At 45.6% G+C, this 21,644-nt stretch overlaps 2 protein-coding genes across 7 annotated transcripts in view; both read right to left on the reverse strand.

Annotated features, from left to right (window-relative positions):
* Positions 1-376: 376 nt before the first annotated feature.
* On the reverse strand, positions 377-14,190 carry LOC102051290 (beta-1,4-galactosyltransferase 3-like). Of its 4 annotated transcripts, none has more exons than XM_055711701.1 (7): positions 14,079-14,190; positions 13,535-13,956; positions 6,659-6,894; positions 5,558-5,748; positions 4,879-5,001; positions 1,930-2,034; positions 377-983 (listed from the first exon to the last, which is right to left on the reverse strand). In XM_055711701.1, the coding sequence occupies exons 2-7, from the start codon at positions 13,770-13,772 to the stop codon at positions 842-844; spliced, it is 1,035 nt and encodes a 344-aa protein (XP_055567676.1). In that variant the 5' UTR covers positions 13,773-13,956; positions 14,079-14,190; the 3' UTR covers positions 377-841. The 4 variants fall into 4 exon arrangements, with proteins under 4 accessions (XP_055567676.1, XP_055567677.1, XP_055567678.1 ...); XM_055711702.1 differs by lacking the exon at positions 14,079-14,190 and adding an exon at positions 8,389-9,476 and having other exon boundaries at positions 13,535-13,663; XM_055711703.1 differs by lacking the exons at positions 13,535-13,956; positions 14,079-14,190 and adding exons at positions 8,389-8,491; positions 9,351-9,477.
* A 3,856-nt stretch (positions 14,191-18,046) lies between these two features.
* The window catches only part of LOC102051462 (galactosylgalactosylxylosylprotein 3-beta-glucuronosyltransferase 1-like), a 31,249-nt gene continuing 27,651 nt past the window's right edge, over positions 18,047-21,644 (reverse strand). For all 3 annotated transcript variants that reach the window (XM_027816956.2, XM_027816955.2, XM_027816952.2), the window contains exon 6: positions 18,047-21,480. The gene's annotated coding sequence lies outside the window, so the exon portion shown is untranslated. The remainder of the gene's footprint in view (positions 21,481-21,644) is intronic.

Consider the following 21,644-nt stretch of genomic DNA (forward strand, 5'->3'; position numbering starts at 1 on the left):
CCTGGGGCAGTCAGCATCAGTCCCAGTCAGGGAAGTACAAGTGCAGCCCTGCCAGGGGCAGAGCTCCACTGCTGACAGGTTTGACTTCAGTTTTCCTCTAGTATTTCAACATAAAATACTTCTGAGAAGTGAAGACAGATCCTTGAAAGATAATTAATGTTTGAGCAAAAGCTGAAATACTGTTTCCATGCTCTGAGCAGGAGGTTAGACTAGGTGACAGCCTCTGCTCCCATTCAGCCTGCCTCCCTTAGAGCCACCATAAAAACATTTAAACACTTACGGATCAGGCCAGAAAAAAAGATGGAAGCTCTAGTTTTGTCTGGTTTTGGGGCAACTTCCTCCTTTATTACATTCTTCTGAAATATTCTAGAAAGTCTTAACCCAAACACATAACTCCATTTATTTTAGTGAATTCACAACAGATATTTACAGAACTGTAACTGGCTTCACCCCTCAGGGGCCCAGACAGAACAGCTTGCGTCCCGATCAATACTTCAATAGAAAGCAGGACAGAGCGATCCAGCTGTGGAACACAGGGTCCAGAAACCCGGGGTCAGCTCACTGTCACGGAGACCTCGATCCCCCCGGCCCAGGAGGCGGGTCTGGCTCAGTTTGACAGTGCTTTTGACAACTTTTCGGGTAAGTCAGAGCCTGTTTATTAGCTCTCGTACCCCGTTCCTGAAGCCTTTTCTTCTAAATCTTAAACAGAACAGTGAAATGTATGAAAGAGGAGCAGCCGCCTCAGGTGGTGAAGGCTCCACAGGACAAGAGGAGGTCGTGGCAGAGCACCTGTATGCATGCTGCCAGGCCGAGCCCAAACTCTGCTTTTGTTTTCATTCTCTTAGGAAAACGGGGGAACATATCCAATGTCCACGGTGATGTTGGTATAAAGACGATGCTTTGTCCTGGAAAGGAGCTTGAACTCCAATGAATTCATTCCGTCATCTTTCCACGTTTTTTGGGTGTTGTGTCGGGAAGCAGGCCTGAAGAAGGAAGAATACCTGCAGTTAGAAGAACAAAGGCAATGCTTGCAACTGACACTGCGGAAGAAACCAGCCTCCCTGAGGCAGCAAGGGCTTAGCAGATGAAAGCTGCTAGCAGAAAAGCCCCAAACAATTCTCACAGAGTACAGAGAGAAGGCACTGTGTGAGACTAAACAGACCAGAGGAAGTTCATGCCGAGTGCTCTAAGCAGGGAGGGCAAGTGGGACTGGAACCTCACTGGACAGGGAGACCAGAGAGGTGCCAACTACAGCCTGTAAGACCCAGGGAACTGGGAGAGCCCAGAGGCTGGCAGCAACGGTGGCCATAGCCTGCGGGAGGTGGGGGTTAAGCCAGGGTTCTTACGGAAACCTGAGGTTTGAGATGATAGAGGGAAACCTGCACTGTTGGTGTGGTATGAGAAGCCTCCACCGCACCTGACCCAATACCCTCCTCCAGCTCTTAAATAAAACTAAGCCTTTGCTAAGCTCTTGCATGTCTCCAAGCCTGCATCCTGCTTTCTGCTACTGTAATGGCACATCGTAAACTCCCCCAGACCGAAGAGCAACTTTTTGTGACAGGGAAGTTGTAACAAAGTGCCTCTTCAAACTGAACTCCCCCTATTTACAAAACAGGCAGCATTTTTTTTTAAGTCTTATTCCCAGAATAATTTGACGCTTAAATCTGATATCTGTTGGCTTCCTACCTAGCGTGCGTCCTTAACAATGGGAAGAAAGTCAGAAACGAGGAGAAATCCTTCAACTGCAGAGATGAGCAGAATGGTTCAGTTAAAACTGCCTGGCACCCTTCTTTAAAGAGCCACATTAAGGTGGAAAAACAAGCAGTGGCATCAGGACACTTACTGCCTCTTCTGAGGAAGATGACGGTAAGAATCAACCTGCCGCAAGGCAAAGAGCAGCCTCCCAGCCACCGCCCCCCGAACAGTTACCTTCTCCACAGCTCCTGTCTCTCTGCCTCATCATCGTAGTCCATCACTTTGTAGCGCCCAAGGTGAGGTGATGTCCGGACTATTTTCATTCCCGCCAAACGAATCCTTTAAAACAAACAAAAATGTTTGCTTAGGCATAAAGATGCCATTTCTAGGCTCAGTTAGAGGAAAGTTCAGTCGGAGATGATTTTCAGTGTTAATGCAATAAAAGCAAAATGCGGAAGATTAAGGGAGTGACTTTAAGCCCACAGTGCCACGTTATCTTCTCTAGCAGGTTCTAACCAGGCTTGGCCTGGAAAGCTCCCAGCCCCAGCGCGCTTCGACAGGGTACAAAGAGGATTATAGCAAGCAGGGAATGAACAACAGCATGCAGAGCATTCAAGAGCAATTCCCACAAATCTGACAATTAAGCATTATTTTCACTTCCTTGTAAGAGCGGAGCTTTTACTGCCTCGAGGTCCCTCACCTAAATCTAAGAAAAACCAAAACAACCCAAACTTGCGGTTGCTGAAAGGAAGCCAGTCCTGAGTTTCAGATCCAGCTTAAGCCTCCCTCTGTTCTTTGAGAGGTGCCATTCATTCAGATGCCCCGATTAGAGTGCTGGCTTCGTAAAAGATTAGCGATAAATACAGGCACCAGACAAACCAATGCGAGCTGCTCAGCTGCAGGACAGTTAGATAAGAAAAAAGTGAACCAAAGGCTGAGAATTCCAGAACAGAGCTCTTAAAACCAGCATTTTGGGTGACTTTCAAGCAACCCACTGCTAATGGAATCTGTGTTAGTTCACCAATAAAAAGCGCCTGTAATAGTGCTAGGGCAGGCAAACCTCCGTTATCATGGGGCAGCTCTTAGACAGAGAAAATTCCTGGGGAGGTTAAAACGAATGTTTGCTCAATTGAGGTTATCTAACTGGCATGTTTGCAACGTTTGATTGCCTTCTGTTGAGATCTGGTACAGCAGCAAGCTGCACTGAGGCAGGAATGTTATAAAGCTGAAAGAGGCAACAGAACTGGAAATATTTGTTAGTCTAGAGCCATCAAATGATTAGAACACTTCACTGACAGTATGACAGTCTGACTGAGTTTTAGACAAGGTTTCTTGTTTTCTGAACGAAAGGTTATTGTGCATTCAGTGAAAAAGACAAGAAAAAGCAAGAATGCTAAACTGTCTTTGCTGTATCAGGTTTTGCATTGCAAGATTAAACCAAAACTATAATATGAAACAGTTAATGTATTCACTTACTGTTAAGAACCCAACAGGCTTTCCTGTAGCTGATAATGTTAACACAGAAGTGGTTAGAGTAGTGTTTTCTTCTAATAAAAGGGAGATCCCGGTGTCTGCTAGGACTAATGCTATAGAGCACTGCAGTCTGCCAACAATAAGTAGCAGCCAGTATGTTTTTGCACTAACTGCTTTAATAAGCAGTATCCCAGCTAAAAAAAAACACCTTTACACAGGACTTTTTTTTTTTTTTTGACATTTCAGTGTCCAATTTCAAATACTAATTAATTGTGTTGCTACATGGTTAGAAGTGCTTGAGCACCTACTAAAAATCCAAATCCCAGTAGATGCATCAAGCTGGCCATTAAAAATAGCCAGCTCATTCCTAACTTCTGCAGGTTGGGACTTCAGTATGTGAATAAATCATTAACAGGCACTGTCCATGGCCCCCGTGTACCTACGGGCCAGAACAATGCTCATCATAGTAGAAGTTCTCATGAGAAACAACACAATTTCCTTCCCTTCAAGAAAGGGCTATTTTGGGATCCACATAACCAACCTACCTGCCTTAAGAGATTCCTGTGAGGAAGTGCACTCCTACGTATAACTGGCATGTCTCTTTACCCTCAGCACTGAAACCCACATTACTAAATGCCTAAGCTGTACTAAGAACAGCTGAACAGAACGAGCATTGTAGTGTTTGATGTAAAGATCTATTTTCCTGGCATTCTATTCCTTTAATAAATGCTGTTCAGTAAATCTCTAAACAATCATACACCCTTTTAGTTAGCTTTTTCTGAAAGGAAAAGGAGGAATTCTATGTTAGCAAATCTGTCAATTCCCAGAAGAATACTGCTTTGTAAAAACTCCTACAGTCCTCGAACAGAACATTCCACCAAAACTGTGTACCTTGTCACACTGTGCAAGACCAAAAAACACACAAAGCTTTTATTGTCAGTTTAGTTCTATAAACTCCCCAGGAGCTTGCCTCAGTGCAGGATGATAAAGGTGCACAGTGCAACTACAAAGCTCAATAAAGCAGCTACAGTCATGATTTTGCACTTGAAGAAATCACATTAGGCAGAGTACCCGGAATTAAACTCATTGTATTCACTTCTATAGCATGTGCTGCCATGGCAACTAAAGTACAAAACCCCCCATCAGATCTTGCTGTCAGTGACTCACAGTAGTACACTCGGGCTTCTCCATCACCCAGCACTGCAGACAGCAGTTAGAATTCCTTGTGCTCCTTAATTCCAACTATCGGTCATTAGGTAATACTTGGAGCAGTCTAGATGCACTTAACATAACTTAAATTCCCAACTGTCTGAGAATTAATAGGTACCTTCTTGGCTGTCTTATTCATCAAGCTTGCAGATTCCTTCCCTCCCTTGGGGCTGTTAGATGTCAACGGAGTCACTTGTCAACTACTGGTAGTTACAATCCCTCGGATGCACTCCAGAGCGACTGAAGGCACAAGGATGTGAAGTAACATTCTGCCCTCGAAAGTCTGAGAAAAGCTTTGTCTTCCCAGCACACAAGGATTGGATTCATAGATACTGAGCATCTTCTGACATGAACCATTCCCAGCGCCAACAGCATTTTGGATTAGAATGATACCACAAGCACATTAAGGAACAATATCTTAGTTCCTTTCTTAAGGTAATGCCACATGTTTCACTAGCCAGCCTGGTTCTATTTTAAGCCTGTCCTGTACATTATTAGTACCTTGTAGCAATGTCATCATTTTCACCACCACTGCCCCAGTATGTGTTTGGAAACCCATTCATCTTCATGTAATGTTCTGGAGTCAGAGCAGATACACCCCCAAAAAAGGACTTGTATGGTAGGCTACAAAAGAAAGAAAAAAAAAAAAAAAGCATCAGCATTGAAGGCTAATACAGTCCTCCACAAACTAACGTGATCCAAGTCCCCCATATATTACTCGTACACCTTACAGACAACTGTCATTACAGCGCCAAAACCCAAAACAGCAAAATCAGTGTAATTCCTACCACTTTCCACCCCACCCTCCCCCTCAAAGACCACACTAAAACTGGTTTTGAAATTCACAGCTTGGGTCAGTTCAAAATACCTGCATCCTATCACACATCTTCCACATGATCCAGTAATTCCCACCCCTATACTTTTATTCCGGAAGGGAAAGCAGACAGAAATCTGCCGGCCGTGTGCCAAGCTGAGCTGACAGCGCAACAGGGAACTGCAGGCAAGGAACTGCTCAAGGTTGCACGCTTCCGTCAAGGATACTATTTTCTGGGGAAGTCACTACTGCAAAACTAACAGACAATGTCCTAAAGGCTGCAGCTCTCACTGTCCTCGTTCATACCTCCTATCAGGAAGCGAACAGATTAGCATACATGCATCCAAAGCAACTAGAGGCACTTACGTGTACTGAAACTTGTCCATGGCACTAGCCATGTGCTTGGGATAGTATTCATCGCAAACATAGAGATTATAATCATTCTCAGGTACAAGGTCGACATCGTGCAGGAGGAGGCAGTCCCAGTCTTCATCCTTCAGGGCTTCCCTGACACCAACGTTAAGCAGCTTTGCTCGGTTAAATGTACCATTCCCCACCTGGAAAAGAAAACCTGCGTTTCTTCACCAAAACAACAAAGACAAAAACTCAATTAAAATTTACATTAGTAAAAAAAAAAAAAAAGTCTTATTCAATTGGAATGAATCAAAACTGGCTGCAAATTTCATGCCCCAGACTCTGAAAATTTCAACCATTCTCTTCACGATATTCTTAACAATTGTAAGCTTTTTGGTGTCAGGGGCTACATACTGTGGGCACCCGAAGCAGCTGACTTTTAAGAGACCAGCGAGTCAATCCTCAGGTGTACACCTGCACATCGACACTTCTTCTGTGACTGCTGCTGCTTATTAAAGCTTAGAAGGAGGGGGGTGGGGGTGGCATGGGGACCAAACAACCTTGGTCAAACAAAAAAGCTTCTTCTTCACCCCAATCAACAATGAATTTTAATTAATGATTCCAAAACTTGGTCTCTTGCCACTGATCTGTTGCAACACCAGTCCATATCGGTTAAAAATGGCCGTTTGACTTGCACAGGCTGCTCCACAGCAGGGTCAAGCCAGATATTTTTATTTGATAGAAAATAAAAATATCCAACTTCACTTTAGCATTCCATCTGAACTGCTTGGCTCAGTAGCCACATTGCCAAGATAGGGGCAAACCACATTCAACTCCTGAACAGCTGATAGTGCAGATTACCACTTAATGACAACTTTAATCCTCTAGAAGTAGGGGGGGGGGGGGGGAATAGCAGAACCCATCAATAGCAGAATGATGATGTCGACAAGTGGGATGACATTTCAGTCACTAGCAGCCACAGAGATGGGACAGCACATAACTGACCTGCTCTCAATCCAGGCATAAAACGGTACTTCCACATTTCTTGTTCAGAACCTAGCCCTTAACCGGGAAGCTCAGCTACGCCACCAGGCACTTTTGATTTACATTTACCTGCTGAATCAAGTAGATACTGTAACTGAGCTGCTGGCGCTGCAAGAATGGATGAATATAGTAGAGAAGATGGTGAAGGTACTTCTCCTGGTTCCTGTAGGCTATGAGGATGGCTGACTTGTAGCGGGCCAAGCAGTGAGGTGGCCTGTAGCGGCCACCAGGTTGAACAAAAGGATTTTTTTTGATGATCATTCTTTCAGTAGGGAGCACCCTGAAGGTGATGGTTAACGGACCAACTGTAAGGAGAGACAGGAGGGGGGGTAAAAAAGTAAGATCAGTGGTGTTTCTCAACCTTCATTCAAACCTATCAGATTAGCTATGTATGTTTACTACTCCAGGCACCAGCCCCACCACAGAGGAGGTAGTGCCACACAGATGTGCCCCCATGATGAACTCCACCACAGCCTGCTGGCCACCTCCCCAGGGCTCCCCAGGGAGGGGTGCTGGGCTCAGCACCAGGACAGCAAGGCGACCTGCCCAACGCACCCCAAATCCCAGCACAGCCAGCAAGTCCCACCAGGCTCCTGCACAGCTTGCTTTTTCCTGGTGTGGGCTCACTGCTACACAAAGCAACTCTCTTGCCTTGTGTTGCTTAGATGAAATTCATGAATAAATGTATTCACTGTAAGAATAGCGCTGGAAATGAACCCAGATGAACAGACATACCTGCTTTTGCTACCCATAAGGAAAACGTCCCTAAGCTTCTTCAAGGACAAATATGTTCATAAGGATATTCAGCAGGTTGGGGTAGAAATAGTTTAAAGCTTGGGTGAATACAGCTGCTTCAGGAAATGTTAGCTTTATCTTTAAAAAGAAGTTTCAAGTTCAATTTTATGTTCTAATCACATGCCACAAGGGCTGTATTTGCTGTATTATTGAATTTTATACACTGTGACAAACAGGCAGTACTTCAAAATTTTGGGAGAAGCAGATGACAGAACTGAGAAGGAAGAAGAGAGATGGTACATTTTCAGGAACAGGCACAGAGTAGCAAAAGAAACTACATATAATAGTTATTCTACCCAGCACCTCAATTTTGAATACAAAACACACCAGATGTGTTCAACAGTTTTTACCTAATTAAAAAAGTAATCTGCATTTTTATATGAATTCTTCAATTCATCACATGGAAAAAGCTTGACAAGTCATAAGTAAGAAAGAATCAACATAAGGTGTCAATCGCCATTTCAACATAAGCCTCATATTGTTACAATATGAATAAACAAATTCTAGTTATTTAAATGCCTGTCCTTCTGGGTAGTGAGAAAAGATTCCAGAACTAGCAGAAGAGTTATATTTATACACAAGTCTGCATGTCTTAATGGTTTCTAACCACCATCAACTTTAAGAAAATAAAGCACACTCGCCGAACCAGATTAAAATCTGTTACTTAAATGAACTAGGAAGAAACCTTTACCTATATCACAATTAAAAGCAGACAATTTGACAATTTCAAATGAGTTTTAAGTAGGACCAACAATTCTCTACAGGCCATGATACACAAAGACAATTTTTTTTTGCATCAGAAGCCCGTGACGCAAAATAGCTATAAATAAAATTCTTTTCCTTCCAAGCTCATAGTTAATGCCGTGGCTGTCTTAAAGCAAGTTTTTACTACCTTGTAAGTCAAGACTCCCTCTTAAACCACTGAAATAAAATATAATGTCAAAAAACTTCTATAATAAAGCATGAGAGAAAAAGAGCAAATATTTAGGTCTGGTGCTTAGTACCTTTCATTTAAGCAGGGAAAGGTACACGTGTCTTCAGTCTAAGCACTTCAGCAGGTGAGTCCAGAAGATATTTCTTACAACCCATTCCATACTCGAGCCTGTGCTATAATTTTAATGAAAAAAAAAAAAATGAAGCCTGCACTCACCCACATCCTGTTTAACTGACACAGAAACAACATCCCTCCACTGGGTTTTGGGGTTGGGTTGTTTTTTGTTTGGGTTTTTTTTTTTTTTTTTGAGCACTAACAAGGCTCAGGGACTAAATTTGGTGTAAGATTCAGAACTGGGAAACATTTTGCTAGTATGTAGAAGTTGGTACACCTCACATTTCCGAGGTATCACTTTCCAGTCCTTCCCTCAGTATCTAAAATGCAGGGGGAATTTGATTTTGACTGAATTACCCTCAAGTACGAATCTAGAAAACATTGCCATAGCTTTGTACCCAAAATATTAGTGTAGTTCTTCAGAGAATCATGCTGTGGGTCCACAAATCTAGGTCACATTTACAGTTAAGGTTTTATGATGTTATTACCTACTTCTATGCAGACAATTTCCTATTCTGTCTTTAAAACTACCACATTTCAGTCCAAGGTTGTTTTTAACCTGTAGTTTATGTTGCTTTTTAGATATATGAACTCCCAGATTATCAGCTCTTTTAACTAAAGCACCATTAACCGCTGATTTGATGACAACTGGAGCTTGCTAAAGAAATGTTATATTCAGGCTGGATTTCAACTAAAGATCATTGTTCCAAGGAAAACACAAGAAAGGGAATTAATCCCTTTTGTTCTCCCACAAAGGCAGAGTTTTGTTTTCTGTAATGGAATTTGGGCTCTTTGTATTGCAGAGTAATATTCTGTAGCAATAATCCTTAAATTCCAAAGAATCAAATCTAAATTTGGACATAAGGGTATGATTAAGATAATGTGCAACAGTTTCACTCCTGTCGTCTCCTTCCATACCCAATGGATTCATGGGCCCATATGATCCATTAGGGTAACATCTGCATTCTTCAGGTTTTTCAAGATGTCACGTTGTCCCAAGCTGCCTGGCTCCGTACCTCAGATGACTCAGCTCAAACTCAGAAACTATATGCCAAGGAAAAGGGGAAAAAAAGAAGTTAGCCTGTGACGTATATCACCAAAACCTCTGACTGCCCTACATTCCTTGGCTACAAGCTAAATTCTGGCTCTCAGGTCTCCTTCCTACCCAATTAACAAAAGGCTAATGCACTGTAATCCAATTCAAACCCAGATGCGAACAGAGCAGTTGCAGGCTGGATCAAATAGGGAAAAATAAAACTGCTAAACCACAGCTTTGAGAAAGGACAAAAAAAATCACCTTACACATACTAGAAAGCACAGGATCCCAATGCAGACAAGGTACAGACAGAATCAACATCCCGAAGCATCGAAGCAATTTCTCTGTACTCTGGCCCCTAAGATCCTTCTGTGCCTGCACCATCATACAGAGGGTGTTTAATTAATATGAAAATTTAGTGTGTAGGGTTAAAACTCACAATTCCCTGTCTGTATTCTTAGCTGCTGCCAGTGACAGCATACTCCCTGCTTGCTTTGCTTTCTAGGTAACACATTTAACTATCAGGGGGATCTATTGATTTTGACCAGATCTATCCTAAGAAAGAAAGTAGGTAACTCCTAAGCATCTTGCTGCACATTTAGAGTTAGCAGCTATAATTACTGAGTTCAACCAGAATAAGTAGGAACTTACGCAAGGTAAGCAAATGGGAACAGCAGCATGGATGAATACCTCACTGAGAAAGTACAGCACCACACACCACATTAACAGAGTTGTATTTGTATAATTCTACCACTGTTTGAATGGAAGGGGAAAACAAAAAGCAGACCAACAGTCTTAATGTAAGCACCATTTTCTAATGGCAGAATACAAGGCTGCCTCAACTTCACCTGAAAATAAATCTCAGCATCACAACCTTTCAACTTATTTTTAAATCCAAGAGAAGAGACTCCAGTGGGAGAGCATCCATTAGAAAATGTAGCAGGAGCTACTCATTACCACAACAGATGGTCACACTTATGAAAAGGTTATGACAGATGGGTGCGAAAGGGAGTAACTACTACGAGAAGGGCTTGGAAAAAAGTAAATCTTCTGTAGCAAGAGCAAATCATAAACAGCAGAGTTACAAACAGAACTTTCAACTATTAAAGTCCTCAAGGGCCAAACCAACCTGTTCAGCACATACTATGCATGAAGTAAGGTACCTCTTTAAAAAAAAATAATAAAAAAACCCAACCCTGAGTCTTCTAGCATAACTTCTTCCTGGTAAGAAGAAAAGATGAACCGAAGCGACACATCTTGTGTACAATGTAAGAAAGTCAGATTTTTAATTTAAATGCTACTTCGTTAAGTTTGAGTAAGCACAACGGTAGCATGTAAACATTTTGCTTTCCCCTAAAACAAAAGGTGGTGGAAACAGTCAACTGGTTACTTCTGTAGAAACTTTAACCTTTAAGGAAATTGAGTAATTTATTCACAATATTAATGAAGACACTGAGTATCTAGTACAATGCTTTACAAGTTGTCGGTCACAAAAGATTGAACGGAAACCACTATGTGTTAAAAAAGTAACATTAGTCAGCAACTCCCTAGTTCTTCCAAGGCAGAGGTGTTTAGCAATTATACTTTAATTCTCACTCCACAGCCCCAGAAGAACCAAGATGCTGTAGCTTCAGGAGGTAGGAAAAAGACAGATGAGCTGCAAGCTGATCTTACATTCAAAGTTATCAAAATGATCTACTATATACATAAGTGGAAAAAGTGCTGCGCTTCATAAAAGCCCTGATGCAGAAACCATTTAAGCCATTTGGCATTCTTCCAGTTACTTTAACACGCTTTGCAGTAGACACAGTGACTTATTACCAGCTCTGAATTGGAGACTGGAGCCCTCAAGAATTGATTTGAAATCTCATTTAATGGAGTTTATGAAATTAATATTAAAAGGCATCATTCTCTCTGATGTAATGCTTCCATGAGAGATCAGTCCCACAAGAGAAGATGGTAACAACCAATCAAGACATTTATAAAGTATTTATATGTCTACTCATATGCACCCATCATACACAAAACAAAGGGCAGCTACCTAGCAGAGTAGTATGCATTTCTTGGGTGAAAAAACCCCCACCAAAACACACAAACCACCCAGAAAAGGCTGGCACATAGTCATACCAGAAGGAATAATTTACTTTTTATATTTAAAAGGAAATATCACCAAGCAGAAATTAAGAAATCCAAGTGCTCTGCTGCAACTTCAGCTGAATCCATATCAATGCTCCAAATAATGTTTTACAGCAACGCTTCATATGCTCAACTTTAATTTTTTGTGCAGCAAAACTCCCACAATTACTTTGCCTCCTATTTTTTTTGCTCCCAGTCAACCTACCGTTTGTTTCTGTCTATATCTAACATGATGTTTTCATTTTAACTCTGAAGTACCACATGCAGGCCAATCCCCTCAAGACTCTCAGGGATGAGCAGAAGGAGTCTTAGAAAGATTTCATAGCTTTGAGAACACCGATTAGTGTAATTTTACTCTGTGTCTGCCTCCTCCATATACGTCACTACTCTTGCTTATCTGATGGTTTGCAGTGAAGCTGCTCAGAATTGCATCTCATTTTGTTAGGGTTTTTTTTGTTGTTGTGGTGTTGGGTTTTTTTGAGACCAAAGCTTTCTCATTTGACATTTTTCAGGACAGTGGATTCTCCCCGTAGTGGAGACAAGCAGGGTGCAGGCATGTTTCTGCCATGCTTTTTCAAAGAAAGCAATTAAGTCTGAAACATGGAATTGTAGCTTCCCTAAAGAACTGATGGGCTGTAGACAGTGATGAACAGAGACTGCACCAAGACCATTACAACTGGTACCTGGGCAAAAAGGCTCTGTACTATTTGTATTTCAGCATTTACTTAGTAGAGCCGTTTCTAAGGGAAATGCTGAAGCATATACCCAAAAGTTGTCATACAATTTCATCCTACATACTGCATGTATTTCATTTAACTTCAGCAACGGATGAAGGAAGAAAATTTCCCTAAAGAACAAGCATCATTCCAAAGACTGCAGTCTAAAAAGGCTCATCCAAAACGTCCCAGCAGTAAGCAACTCGACAGAAGACTAACCACAGCGCTGGCTTCCCATAATACTTTCACCTGTGAACCAAGGTCAGCCATTTGCTCTTACTGTGCTCCACGTGCAGTGATCAGCTTTCCTAGAACAGCAGGCCAACTATTAAGTAGTGCTCCAAGAATAAGTATATGCAAGACTCAGATATGCAGCAACCTGTGCAGTATGGAAAACCAGACAAAGAGTACCTTATACACAGAACTCTAAGAAGTAGGTGTCCCCAAACCAGCTGTAAGTGCATCTTACAGAGCTCATCCATTCTTGGCTGGCAGAGTTGAATTGATTCATTATTATCAGACACGTACCGCTTTACTGACAACAAACTTGCATTATGGGTTTAACTTTGTGTTCACTTAAAAGTTTCTCAACTGTTTTAGTTGTGCAGCAGCTGGATGAATGCTGCCTCTAGTACCAGCTCCAATTTGGTCCTCATGTAAACACAAATTAACCTGTGACCAGGGGAGAAGTTTCTAAGTCTGAAGGATGCACAACAATCCTAGGCCAAAAAGACGACCATGAAGAGCGAGGTACCAAGCTACATTCTCATACAGGCAGTATTTAAAGCCAATGCAACCAACTTACGTTGAACTACAGGTTTGATGTAGGGCTGAGACAAAGGACCCAGGAGTTACATTGAGTCAGAAGCCTCAATGCAGTTACTCAAGTACAATTGTCGGCAAATTTTATACAGGAGTGCCAAGAAAAAAAAAGGGTTAGTAACTTGGTATTAACACCATGCACTGTGCTCGCTCATGTTCTGCAATCTCTGTGTAGCCAAATCCTTAAAATCAGATTCTTTTAACTAATTACTTTTTCTCGCATAACCAATAAAACCGAGTTAATTAACACACGAAAACGTTGTCAATGTATTACATCTGTATACCACTTTTAAAGTGGAAAAGTTTGAAAAATACAGAACTTGGATTTACAAAGTGCCCAGCGTCCCCACGTACCAAAGCAGTGCCACCAGACACCGTGGGTTCATACCTACCGAATATCGGTGACTGCGCCGAGCAGTACGGCATAGCTTCTTCGTCGGGGGCCGGGGTAAACAAGCTGAGGTTTGTGTACACGTCGTGAGTTTTGGAGTAATCCAGCACCTGAGACGAGTCTAAAAACCCACGGAACACATTTGAAGGTCCACCTCGGTAGAGTATCAGGATAAATATCGCTTGGAAGACGAACAGAAAGAGCAGAAAGCAAGGGTTTTCGACGCGCGAGAGGGACATCGTTCCCAGCCCATGCTCCGGGGCCAGGCGGGTGAGGATGTAACCGCCTCCGGCGGCCGCCTTCAGGGGCCGCGCCCCGGGGACCCTCCTGGCCACACTTCCCGAGGCGAAGCGGCAGCCCGCTCCTCCAGCGCGGCCTCCTCAGGGCGCTGGGCGCCGAGCCGCCCCGTCCCGCTCCGGCGAGCTGAGGGAGGGAAAAAGCCGTCCAAGGCCGCCCGGAGGAAAGAGAGCGACGGGGGCAGCGGCCGCCCTCATACGCCCTCACGCCTACCCCCGCGGGACAGGCTCGCCCGTACCGCCCCGTACCACCGCCTCCCGGAGGCTCCCGGCTGCCCAGCCTCGCCCCGCCTCAGCCCGGAGTGCGGCGGGGAGTTCCCCCCCGGCCGCCTCACAGCCGGCAGCGCGTCCCTTCCCGCCCCGCCGCCGCGCACCCGCCCCCGCCCGCCTTCAGGCGAGACTACAGCTCCCAGCATGCACAGCGGGGCAGGGCGGCCCCCGCCGGGCGGCATGCCGCAGGGCATGCTGGGAGATGTAGTTCCCGCCGTCAGCCGGGGTGGCCGCCGGGTAGCGGCGCTGTGGGGCTGAGGGGAGAGGGGCCGGGGCTGCTGTACCCTGGGCCTCTGTCAACCCGCGGCCGCCGGCCCGGCTTTAAATTAGTGATCGAACTGCGCAGAGAGGTGAACTGAAATGAATACACGAGTCGCTGCCTACCCCTGAAGGGACGCGCGTAGCCTCCACAGCGGGGGCCTCCTGTCATGGTCTGGCTGCACATACAAATCTGGGCTTTTACACCCATCTCATTCCTGACTGATTTTTTAACGAGATGGGGCTTACAAGCTGAACTGTCAGCCTGTCTGCCTGCTCTCATAATGGGTTCGCAACATGCTCCCCCTGCTCACTTAAATTTGGCAGAGGAAAAGGTCTGTGCAGGTGCTGCATCCCTACAAGGCTTCAGCGAAATTCGGCAGCTGGGTTTGCACTGAGGAGAGCAGCACAGAGGAAATTTGTGCCTGGGAGAGCACCCTCAGCTCAGCCTTTCACCCTGCTTTCCAAGGCCCAGCCTGTGCTGGCTCCCCTGCCACTGCCCTGGCCCCAAGCCAGGGCTGTTTGCCCTCCGAACAGGGTGGCATGGGGAACAGATGGGAGAGGGTGACAGCATTTATGTGGGGAGCTGGGAGTACTCCTGCTTCAGAGCTGGACCAAGACTTAGGGGCCATGTCTACAGGAAATTTGACCTCAGTCACTCTGCTGCACAGAACATTCAGTTTCAGTGAGTTGCTTGAGGCCTGGATGCAAATTGTCATAATCTCACATTTAATTTTAGCTTAATAGGTTTTTAAAATAAAAAAAATATATATGTGTTTAACATTTTTTTTTGCCTGGGCAAAGCTTTGCTTTATTGAGACCCACCCAACGCTGCTGCTGCAAAGATTGCTTTGCTTGCACACTGCTGTGAGCCTCTACCATTTACATTCTCCCTGTGCTGTTCCCACCATGACCACAGCAAACCCACCCTGCTTGTCTTCCCCCCGTAAAACAAAGCAACACTCGCTGTTCTGCTGAAAGCTCCAGCGAGTACAATGCCACAGACAGGAAAGAATTAATCTCTGCGTCAACTGTGAAACAAACAAAGGAACCAAGATTTTCATGGTATGACCTGGGGTTGCAGATAGCAATTGTTTTAGGACCTGGTGCTGTTTTACGCTTTATCCTTTGCTTGCAATCCTTCCTTGGCTTACAGTAGGAAATCACGATGTAGGAACAACTTGGGCAAGGCCTGCCTGCTTCCATCCATCTCAGAAGTAGGGAGATGCCGGACCCACTGGAATTGTCCTGCGCTGGTGGCTCTGCTGACTTCCTTGCAGTCAGGGTTTAGCTGTAAAAATTGTCACCATGTGTCAGTCCCTGGGCAGAAGCAGCAGGTTGGCTGGAAAGACAACAGCCTACCCCAGTCGGTGGGTTTACCTATGTGCATATGTGCTCTCAAGACTGGAAAACACAACTAGCCAGATCAGCTGCAGAGGAGCCGAACAGCACATGCTTCTGGGCGGGCTGGGAGAGCTAAATCTCCAGGAACATCTCCCTCAGGAGCCTTCCAAAACCAAATGCAGTTCCTCTTCTTCCCCTTCAGCCACTGTCACTGAAATGGGTGGATCAGAAACCACCACGAGCCTTTTTCTCACAAGGTGGCAAGCTGGGATGGACTGGAGAGCAGAGTACAGATCAGAACTTCATGGTGCCTGCAGGTCTGAGCCTTTTCAAGGTCACAGTGCTCCTGTTTTAAACAGAGCCATGGAAAGCTGGGGTGTGTTTTGAATTAAAAATGAATTGGATTGCTTAAATGCAAAAAAAAAAAAAATTAACTGCCTGCACCAAAGCGTGGAAGGGAAGCGGCGGGCATTTTAGCAACCCCTGTGCACAGATTTATTGAGGGCAGTGATGGAGGAAAACAATGTGAGCCTGGATCTGTAAGAAGCAGGCACTGGGCTGTCTTCACAGTCAAAGGTCTGCCTTTCTCATTTTCACATGTCTGCCTGAGAAATTAAATTGAATGCATACCAAAAAAAAAAAAAAAAAGAAGACAAACACCATCTTCAACAGAGCTTGAAATTAAGTTTGTGTGAGAGCCTCTGGATTGTCCCAGGGGAGGGGGCTTCCCCTCCCTCCAAGTGCAATTTCACCTCCAATCGGCCCTGAACGTGATGAGAGACTGAGAGAAGTACCTCACTCTGTTTAATAAGATTCTTGCTCTTGCTCTTTCCCCTTCTCTGCCATGCCTTGTCTCCTAGGGCCTGCACCAGATGCCTGTTGAAAATGCAGCAGAGTGTCTGGGAAGCTTGGCCCTGAAAATGCCGAGCAAAGAGGGAAGAAACGATGCGCGAGTGATACCAAGCAGGGTGCTCATGCAGTGTCAGTTGATGTGTCTTATCCACTGCCCTCCCAGTCCCCAGGGTTTCTATCAAAGGAAGTGGAAGGGAGTACTGGTGGACGAGAAGCTCAGCATGACCCAGCAATGTGTGCTCAGAGCCCAGAAAGCCAACTGTACCCCAGGCTGCATCATGAGAAGCACAGACAGCAGGTTGAAGGAGGGGATTGTCCCCCTCTACTCCACTCTCATGAGACCCCACCTGCAGTATTGTGTTTGGCTCTGGGGCCCCCAACATAAGAAGAACACGGACCTGTTGGAGCGAATGCAGAGGAGACAACGAAGGTGATCAGAGGGTTGGAGCACCTCCTCTGTGAAAACAGGCTGAGAGAGTTGGGGTTGTCCAGCCTGAGGAAGGGAAGGCTCCAGGGAGACCTTAAGCAGCCTGCCAGTACTTAACAGGGCTGACAAGAAAGCAGGAGGGGACTTTTTACAAAGGCATGTAGTGATAGGACAAGGGGGAACAGCTTGAACAAGGGGGAAGCTGAAAGAGGGTAGATTTAGAGTAGGTGTTAGGAAGACATTCTTTACTGTGAGGGTGGTGAGGCACTGGCACAGGTTGCCCTGAGAAGCTGTGGATCCCTGGAATTGTTCCAGGCCAGGTTGGACGGGGCTTTGTGCAACCTGCTCTAGTGGAAGGTGTCCCTGCCCAGGGCAGGGGGGTTGGAACAGAGGCTAGAATCATTTAGGTTGGAAAAGACCTTTAAGATCATCAAGTCCAACTGTAACTTACCATACTGCTGCTGGGAGAGCTTGTCCTGGCTCTTCTCAGAGGGGAGGACAGTGAGCAGGAGCTGCCTGGCCCAACAGAGCTCAACTGGATACGGAGCACCTGCAGAGCAGACCTCTGCAGAGGTCAGGCAGCCTGCTCACTGCCAGCAGCAGCCTTCTTTAGGTGTGACCGTGCAACGCCGCTTGCTTGCTGTTTCACTAAGAGAGCTTGTGGCACCTTTCCCCTCTCCTTGTGATGGAGAACTGACTGCCTGCTCTGTGTTTTGACCACCACTCACTTCTGAGTAGTGGTCAGCACCTTTGCAAAGCATTATCAGCGATGGTCACCATGTCACCAAAACGGCAGCTAGAGATGCTATGAGCCTACTGAGCTTAGGCTATATTCTCCTGTCTCCTTCTGTCTCTTTCCCTTACCTCCGTATATCGCAGCAGTCTCAGGGACTGAAATATTTTTGCTTGAATTTCTTTTGTAGCATCTGGGTCAGATGAAGACTCAAGCGCGTACCCTTGAAACGAGAACAGCTAAAACGGATACATTCTCCATTACAGTCTGCTGTGTTTTCCTAGAAAAGGAGTAAGCACTTACACTGCAAGACAAGACAATGGTGCAATATCGTACTATTCACATCATATTTAATAACGCGCTAGTACCATTCAATATAAATAAATAACCATTAAAAAGTACTTTCTTGACATTCTCTTTCCTTTGTCAATAGTATTTTCTGCAACAGGAAATGTTAGTAATATTCACTGGTTGGTGAATTGGATGAATCTCAGGGAACATGAATATCAGGTACTAATATGCTAGTAAAAATCAGGCGCTGGGATGCCTTCTCTTCTTTGAATACTTCAGGCTTGATCTGCAGCTTCCTTCCTTATTGCATTCACTTTCCCTGAAGCCTGTAACTCTGACCGCTGCTCCACGCCTGGGTTCTCCCACCCAGCTCTGCTAACAGCCATCGTGTGGCGTCTGTTACTCACCCACCCTTAGCTGATACACCTCAGCCAGCAGCAGCAGCCCTTGCTGTCCTTAGGCTGCTCTACAGGGAAAAGAGTGTTTGTGCTGAACAGGTCCAAATGTCTGCTAGCCTGGAATATCAGCTGTTGTACATCCATGCTGTCCATACAAGGTCTTGGTCCTGCACAATTCAGTGACTGACAGAATTTCTTGATTCACAGAAACTCTCCTCCACAGGGCCACACTGGGGCAACAACAGAGATGGTGCGATAGGCCTGGCCTTGAGAGCAGACTCTGACCATCACTGAACTGACAGTGTAACACATACCACTGGGATCCAGGTCCCCAGTGGGAAAAATGGGAATAATAATTTTGCTTTCTTACAGGGATGCAGAGAGAACAACTCTCTAAAAACGTGTGTGGGTATCCTTTGCAATTGGAGTAGAACCTTGCTACAAACACCCACTGTCAGTGCCAAAACCCTATGTAGGACCCGTGTGAGACCAAAAGCCAGGGAATTAATCACCATATTCCCTCCTGTTCATACGGGCAGAAACTCTGCCCATCTCAGAGGAGAAAACGGAGGTTCATAAATCAGCTCCTTTATTCCCTTGCTCTTGCTCGTTCACCGAAACCTCAAAGAGGACTTAATCTTGGTTTCACACTGGGTGGAAGCATTGAGCCCACCTGCCTGGAGCAGGATGGGTTGGCAAAGCCCACTGGACTGCAAGGCCTGTTACCTCCTGTAGAGGACAGGACACAAAGCTCTGACAAATGGAGAACGAAAAGTGTTTTGTGGATGCTGGGCTTCCTTCATGCTACCCAGTGTCAGCACGTCAGACCCTTGCTCTGTGAGGACCTTTCTAGGGCACAGAGAAGACAATGCTTTCATGGCCCATTTGGTATTTCTTCGTGCTGAGATGGCTGGCAGGGTGGCCTTGTCGTGCTGGGCGTGTTCATCCAGAAAGACCCTGGCCTAAGCCTCACTAAACACTGTCTCCATTACTCTATTTGTTGCCTATTCTTTGATTTCTCCTGCCCCGCTCTCTGTTAGGAGGCATCTCATCCTCTTGCCCCTTCCTGCACTTCAGCGTCCCTCCTATAGCAGGGTATGTGGCTGCTCGTTTCCCTTTTGAGGGAACATTGACCAACTCCCTCTCCCAGATACCTTTCAAAAAGCCCCCATCACGGAGGCTTCCTGAGATCCCATGGGGACTATCTGCTGAGCCAGGCACTCCTTTGCACAAGGTTTTACCTCACTATGATTGCTCAGGAGTCAGAAACTTAGTGCCACCCACGTCTCTTGCATAAAGGAACTGTAATTCCCTTCGCTGTGCTCCCCTCCTTGCTGTGTTTCTGATTATTTTGTCACTTTAAGACACCATTGTAAAGAAACCCCAGGGAGCGCAGAACATATGACATTCATCAGTGAACGCTAAGCTCTACTGTTCCAGGGCGAGGGGGAAACATTCTTTCTTCATGAACGCATCAGGTGATCTAAGCTAAAAAACAAAACTAAACGAGGAATAGGCAGAGAAGAACTCTAGTATAAATAAATCAACAAATAAATAAGTTTCCTGCCAGCCCAGAACTTCTTGGGCAGGAGATGATTCAATTGCTCATAACTTTCCCCCAGCTGTGAAAACCTCAATGTGTTTTGAATGCCTAAAGCCTTGGTTCTCATGGCCTGAGTGAAGATGGTTTTCAAGATATGTTCAGAGGGGTTTCTGGGTCATTTGAGGAATCTTCCTGGAAAAGTCACAGCGACATCACTCCCCACGCACACACATGGTACCAACACTTGTGCTTTTAATCCAGTGCATGCTTCCTTCAGCCCTCATTTGCCACCTCCTCCTTTGTGGGCTGCCTTCCACCTGGCTGTCTTCCTGTTTTATCAAGGGAAAGGGAAACCCTTCCACGTGACACCGTCTCCTCTCTCTTCACAGCGCCACACATGCTTTTCAAAATTCACTTGGAAGAGCTTGTCACATTTGCTATTTCAGTTGTCATCTATGTGCCCAAGAGCTGTTTCCCAATGATGTCTCTCTGCATTTCTTGATGTTCTCACAGGAGATGAGTGCAGGCTGAGGGTTCCTCTCCTACAAGCACTTCTCACCCACCTTCACCTCAGAGAGGTGTTTCCCTCTCTGGAGCTCTAGGAAGCAAGTCTGTATACACAATTTACGGCTACCGAAGCACCTGATGGTGCAGCAGCAGGCTTCCAGGCTAGGAACAACACTTTCAAGTCCACCCATCTTTGCCCCTGCTTTCTGGTCTCTGCAGCAAGACATGGAGGGATGGCCTTTGAGGTGCAGTATCTGCCGGGTCTCCCTGAGTGGGAGAGAAACTTTATCCAGAGGCCTTTGGGCCTGGGGATCTGGGGCAGCATTTTCCAAAACCACTTCAAGCGAGGGCAGTTCAGGGTGTCAGCCAAGGCGTAAGCACCAGATCCCTTCCGAACTCCCAAACCCCAAATGAGGCGCTTCAGCACAGCTCCCTCTCCAACACTGAAGGCTGATCCATGTAGGTATCTGAGTGCATCCTTCAGTGGGAAAGTCTCTCTCAGGCTAGCTTTGTTTGAAAGCTGTTTTGAGAGCATAACAGCCTCAGGCTGACATGTCTGTGTTTGTGCTCTTGCGACAACTCCTGTCCTTGAACCACCGCAGCTCGCAGCTGCTGTACTGAAGCTCAGGTTTTACAGTATGCCAGGAGAGACCTTCAGAGGCACCCGCACCCATCCTGGATTTCAGCCTGTATGCTGACACAGCCGAGAATGGAGGTCACGTCTAATAAATTTTAACGAATGGTTAAAAACACAGAGCCTGCAGGGGAAGGGAAGCACTCCTCTCCCAGGTGGGGAACGGGAGCCAGCGCACAAAGTCAAAGGTGAAGAGCTGTAAGATTGCAGGGCACCACATCAGCTCTGTCCCTGCTGGTTACCACCATTGGGGCAGTGGGAGCTGATCGGCGTGGTGACGTTTGGGGGTGTTTATCATCCTCCAGCAGTGGAGCAGAGCGCTGGGCAGAACAGGCAGGGTGCACAGCTGCTCTGGTTGCTGACAGACTTTGGGAACAATCACTGCCCACTGCCTCTGTCAAAAGAAACACAAGACGGGGTAAGAAGGAGATAGAGGTGTTGATACCACATCCAGTGCAACAGGGCAGGAGACGTTTTTCCAACAAGGCTGTCCCCTGGCTCAGGTAGATGCCAGGCAGGCATCAGTAAACAGGTTCCTCAACCACACTATGCACAGCT

This window comes from Falco cherrug, chromosome 5, assembly GCF_023634085.1.
Source record: "Falco cherrug isolate bFalChe1 chromosome 5, bFalChe1.pri, whole genome shotgun sequence".
Taxonomy (NCBI): domain Eukaryota; kingdom Metazoa; phylum Chordata; class Aves; order Falconiformes; family Falconidae; genus Falco; species Falco cherrug.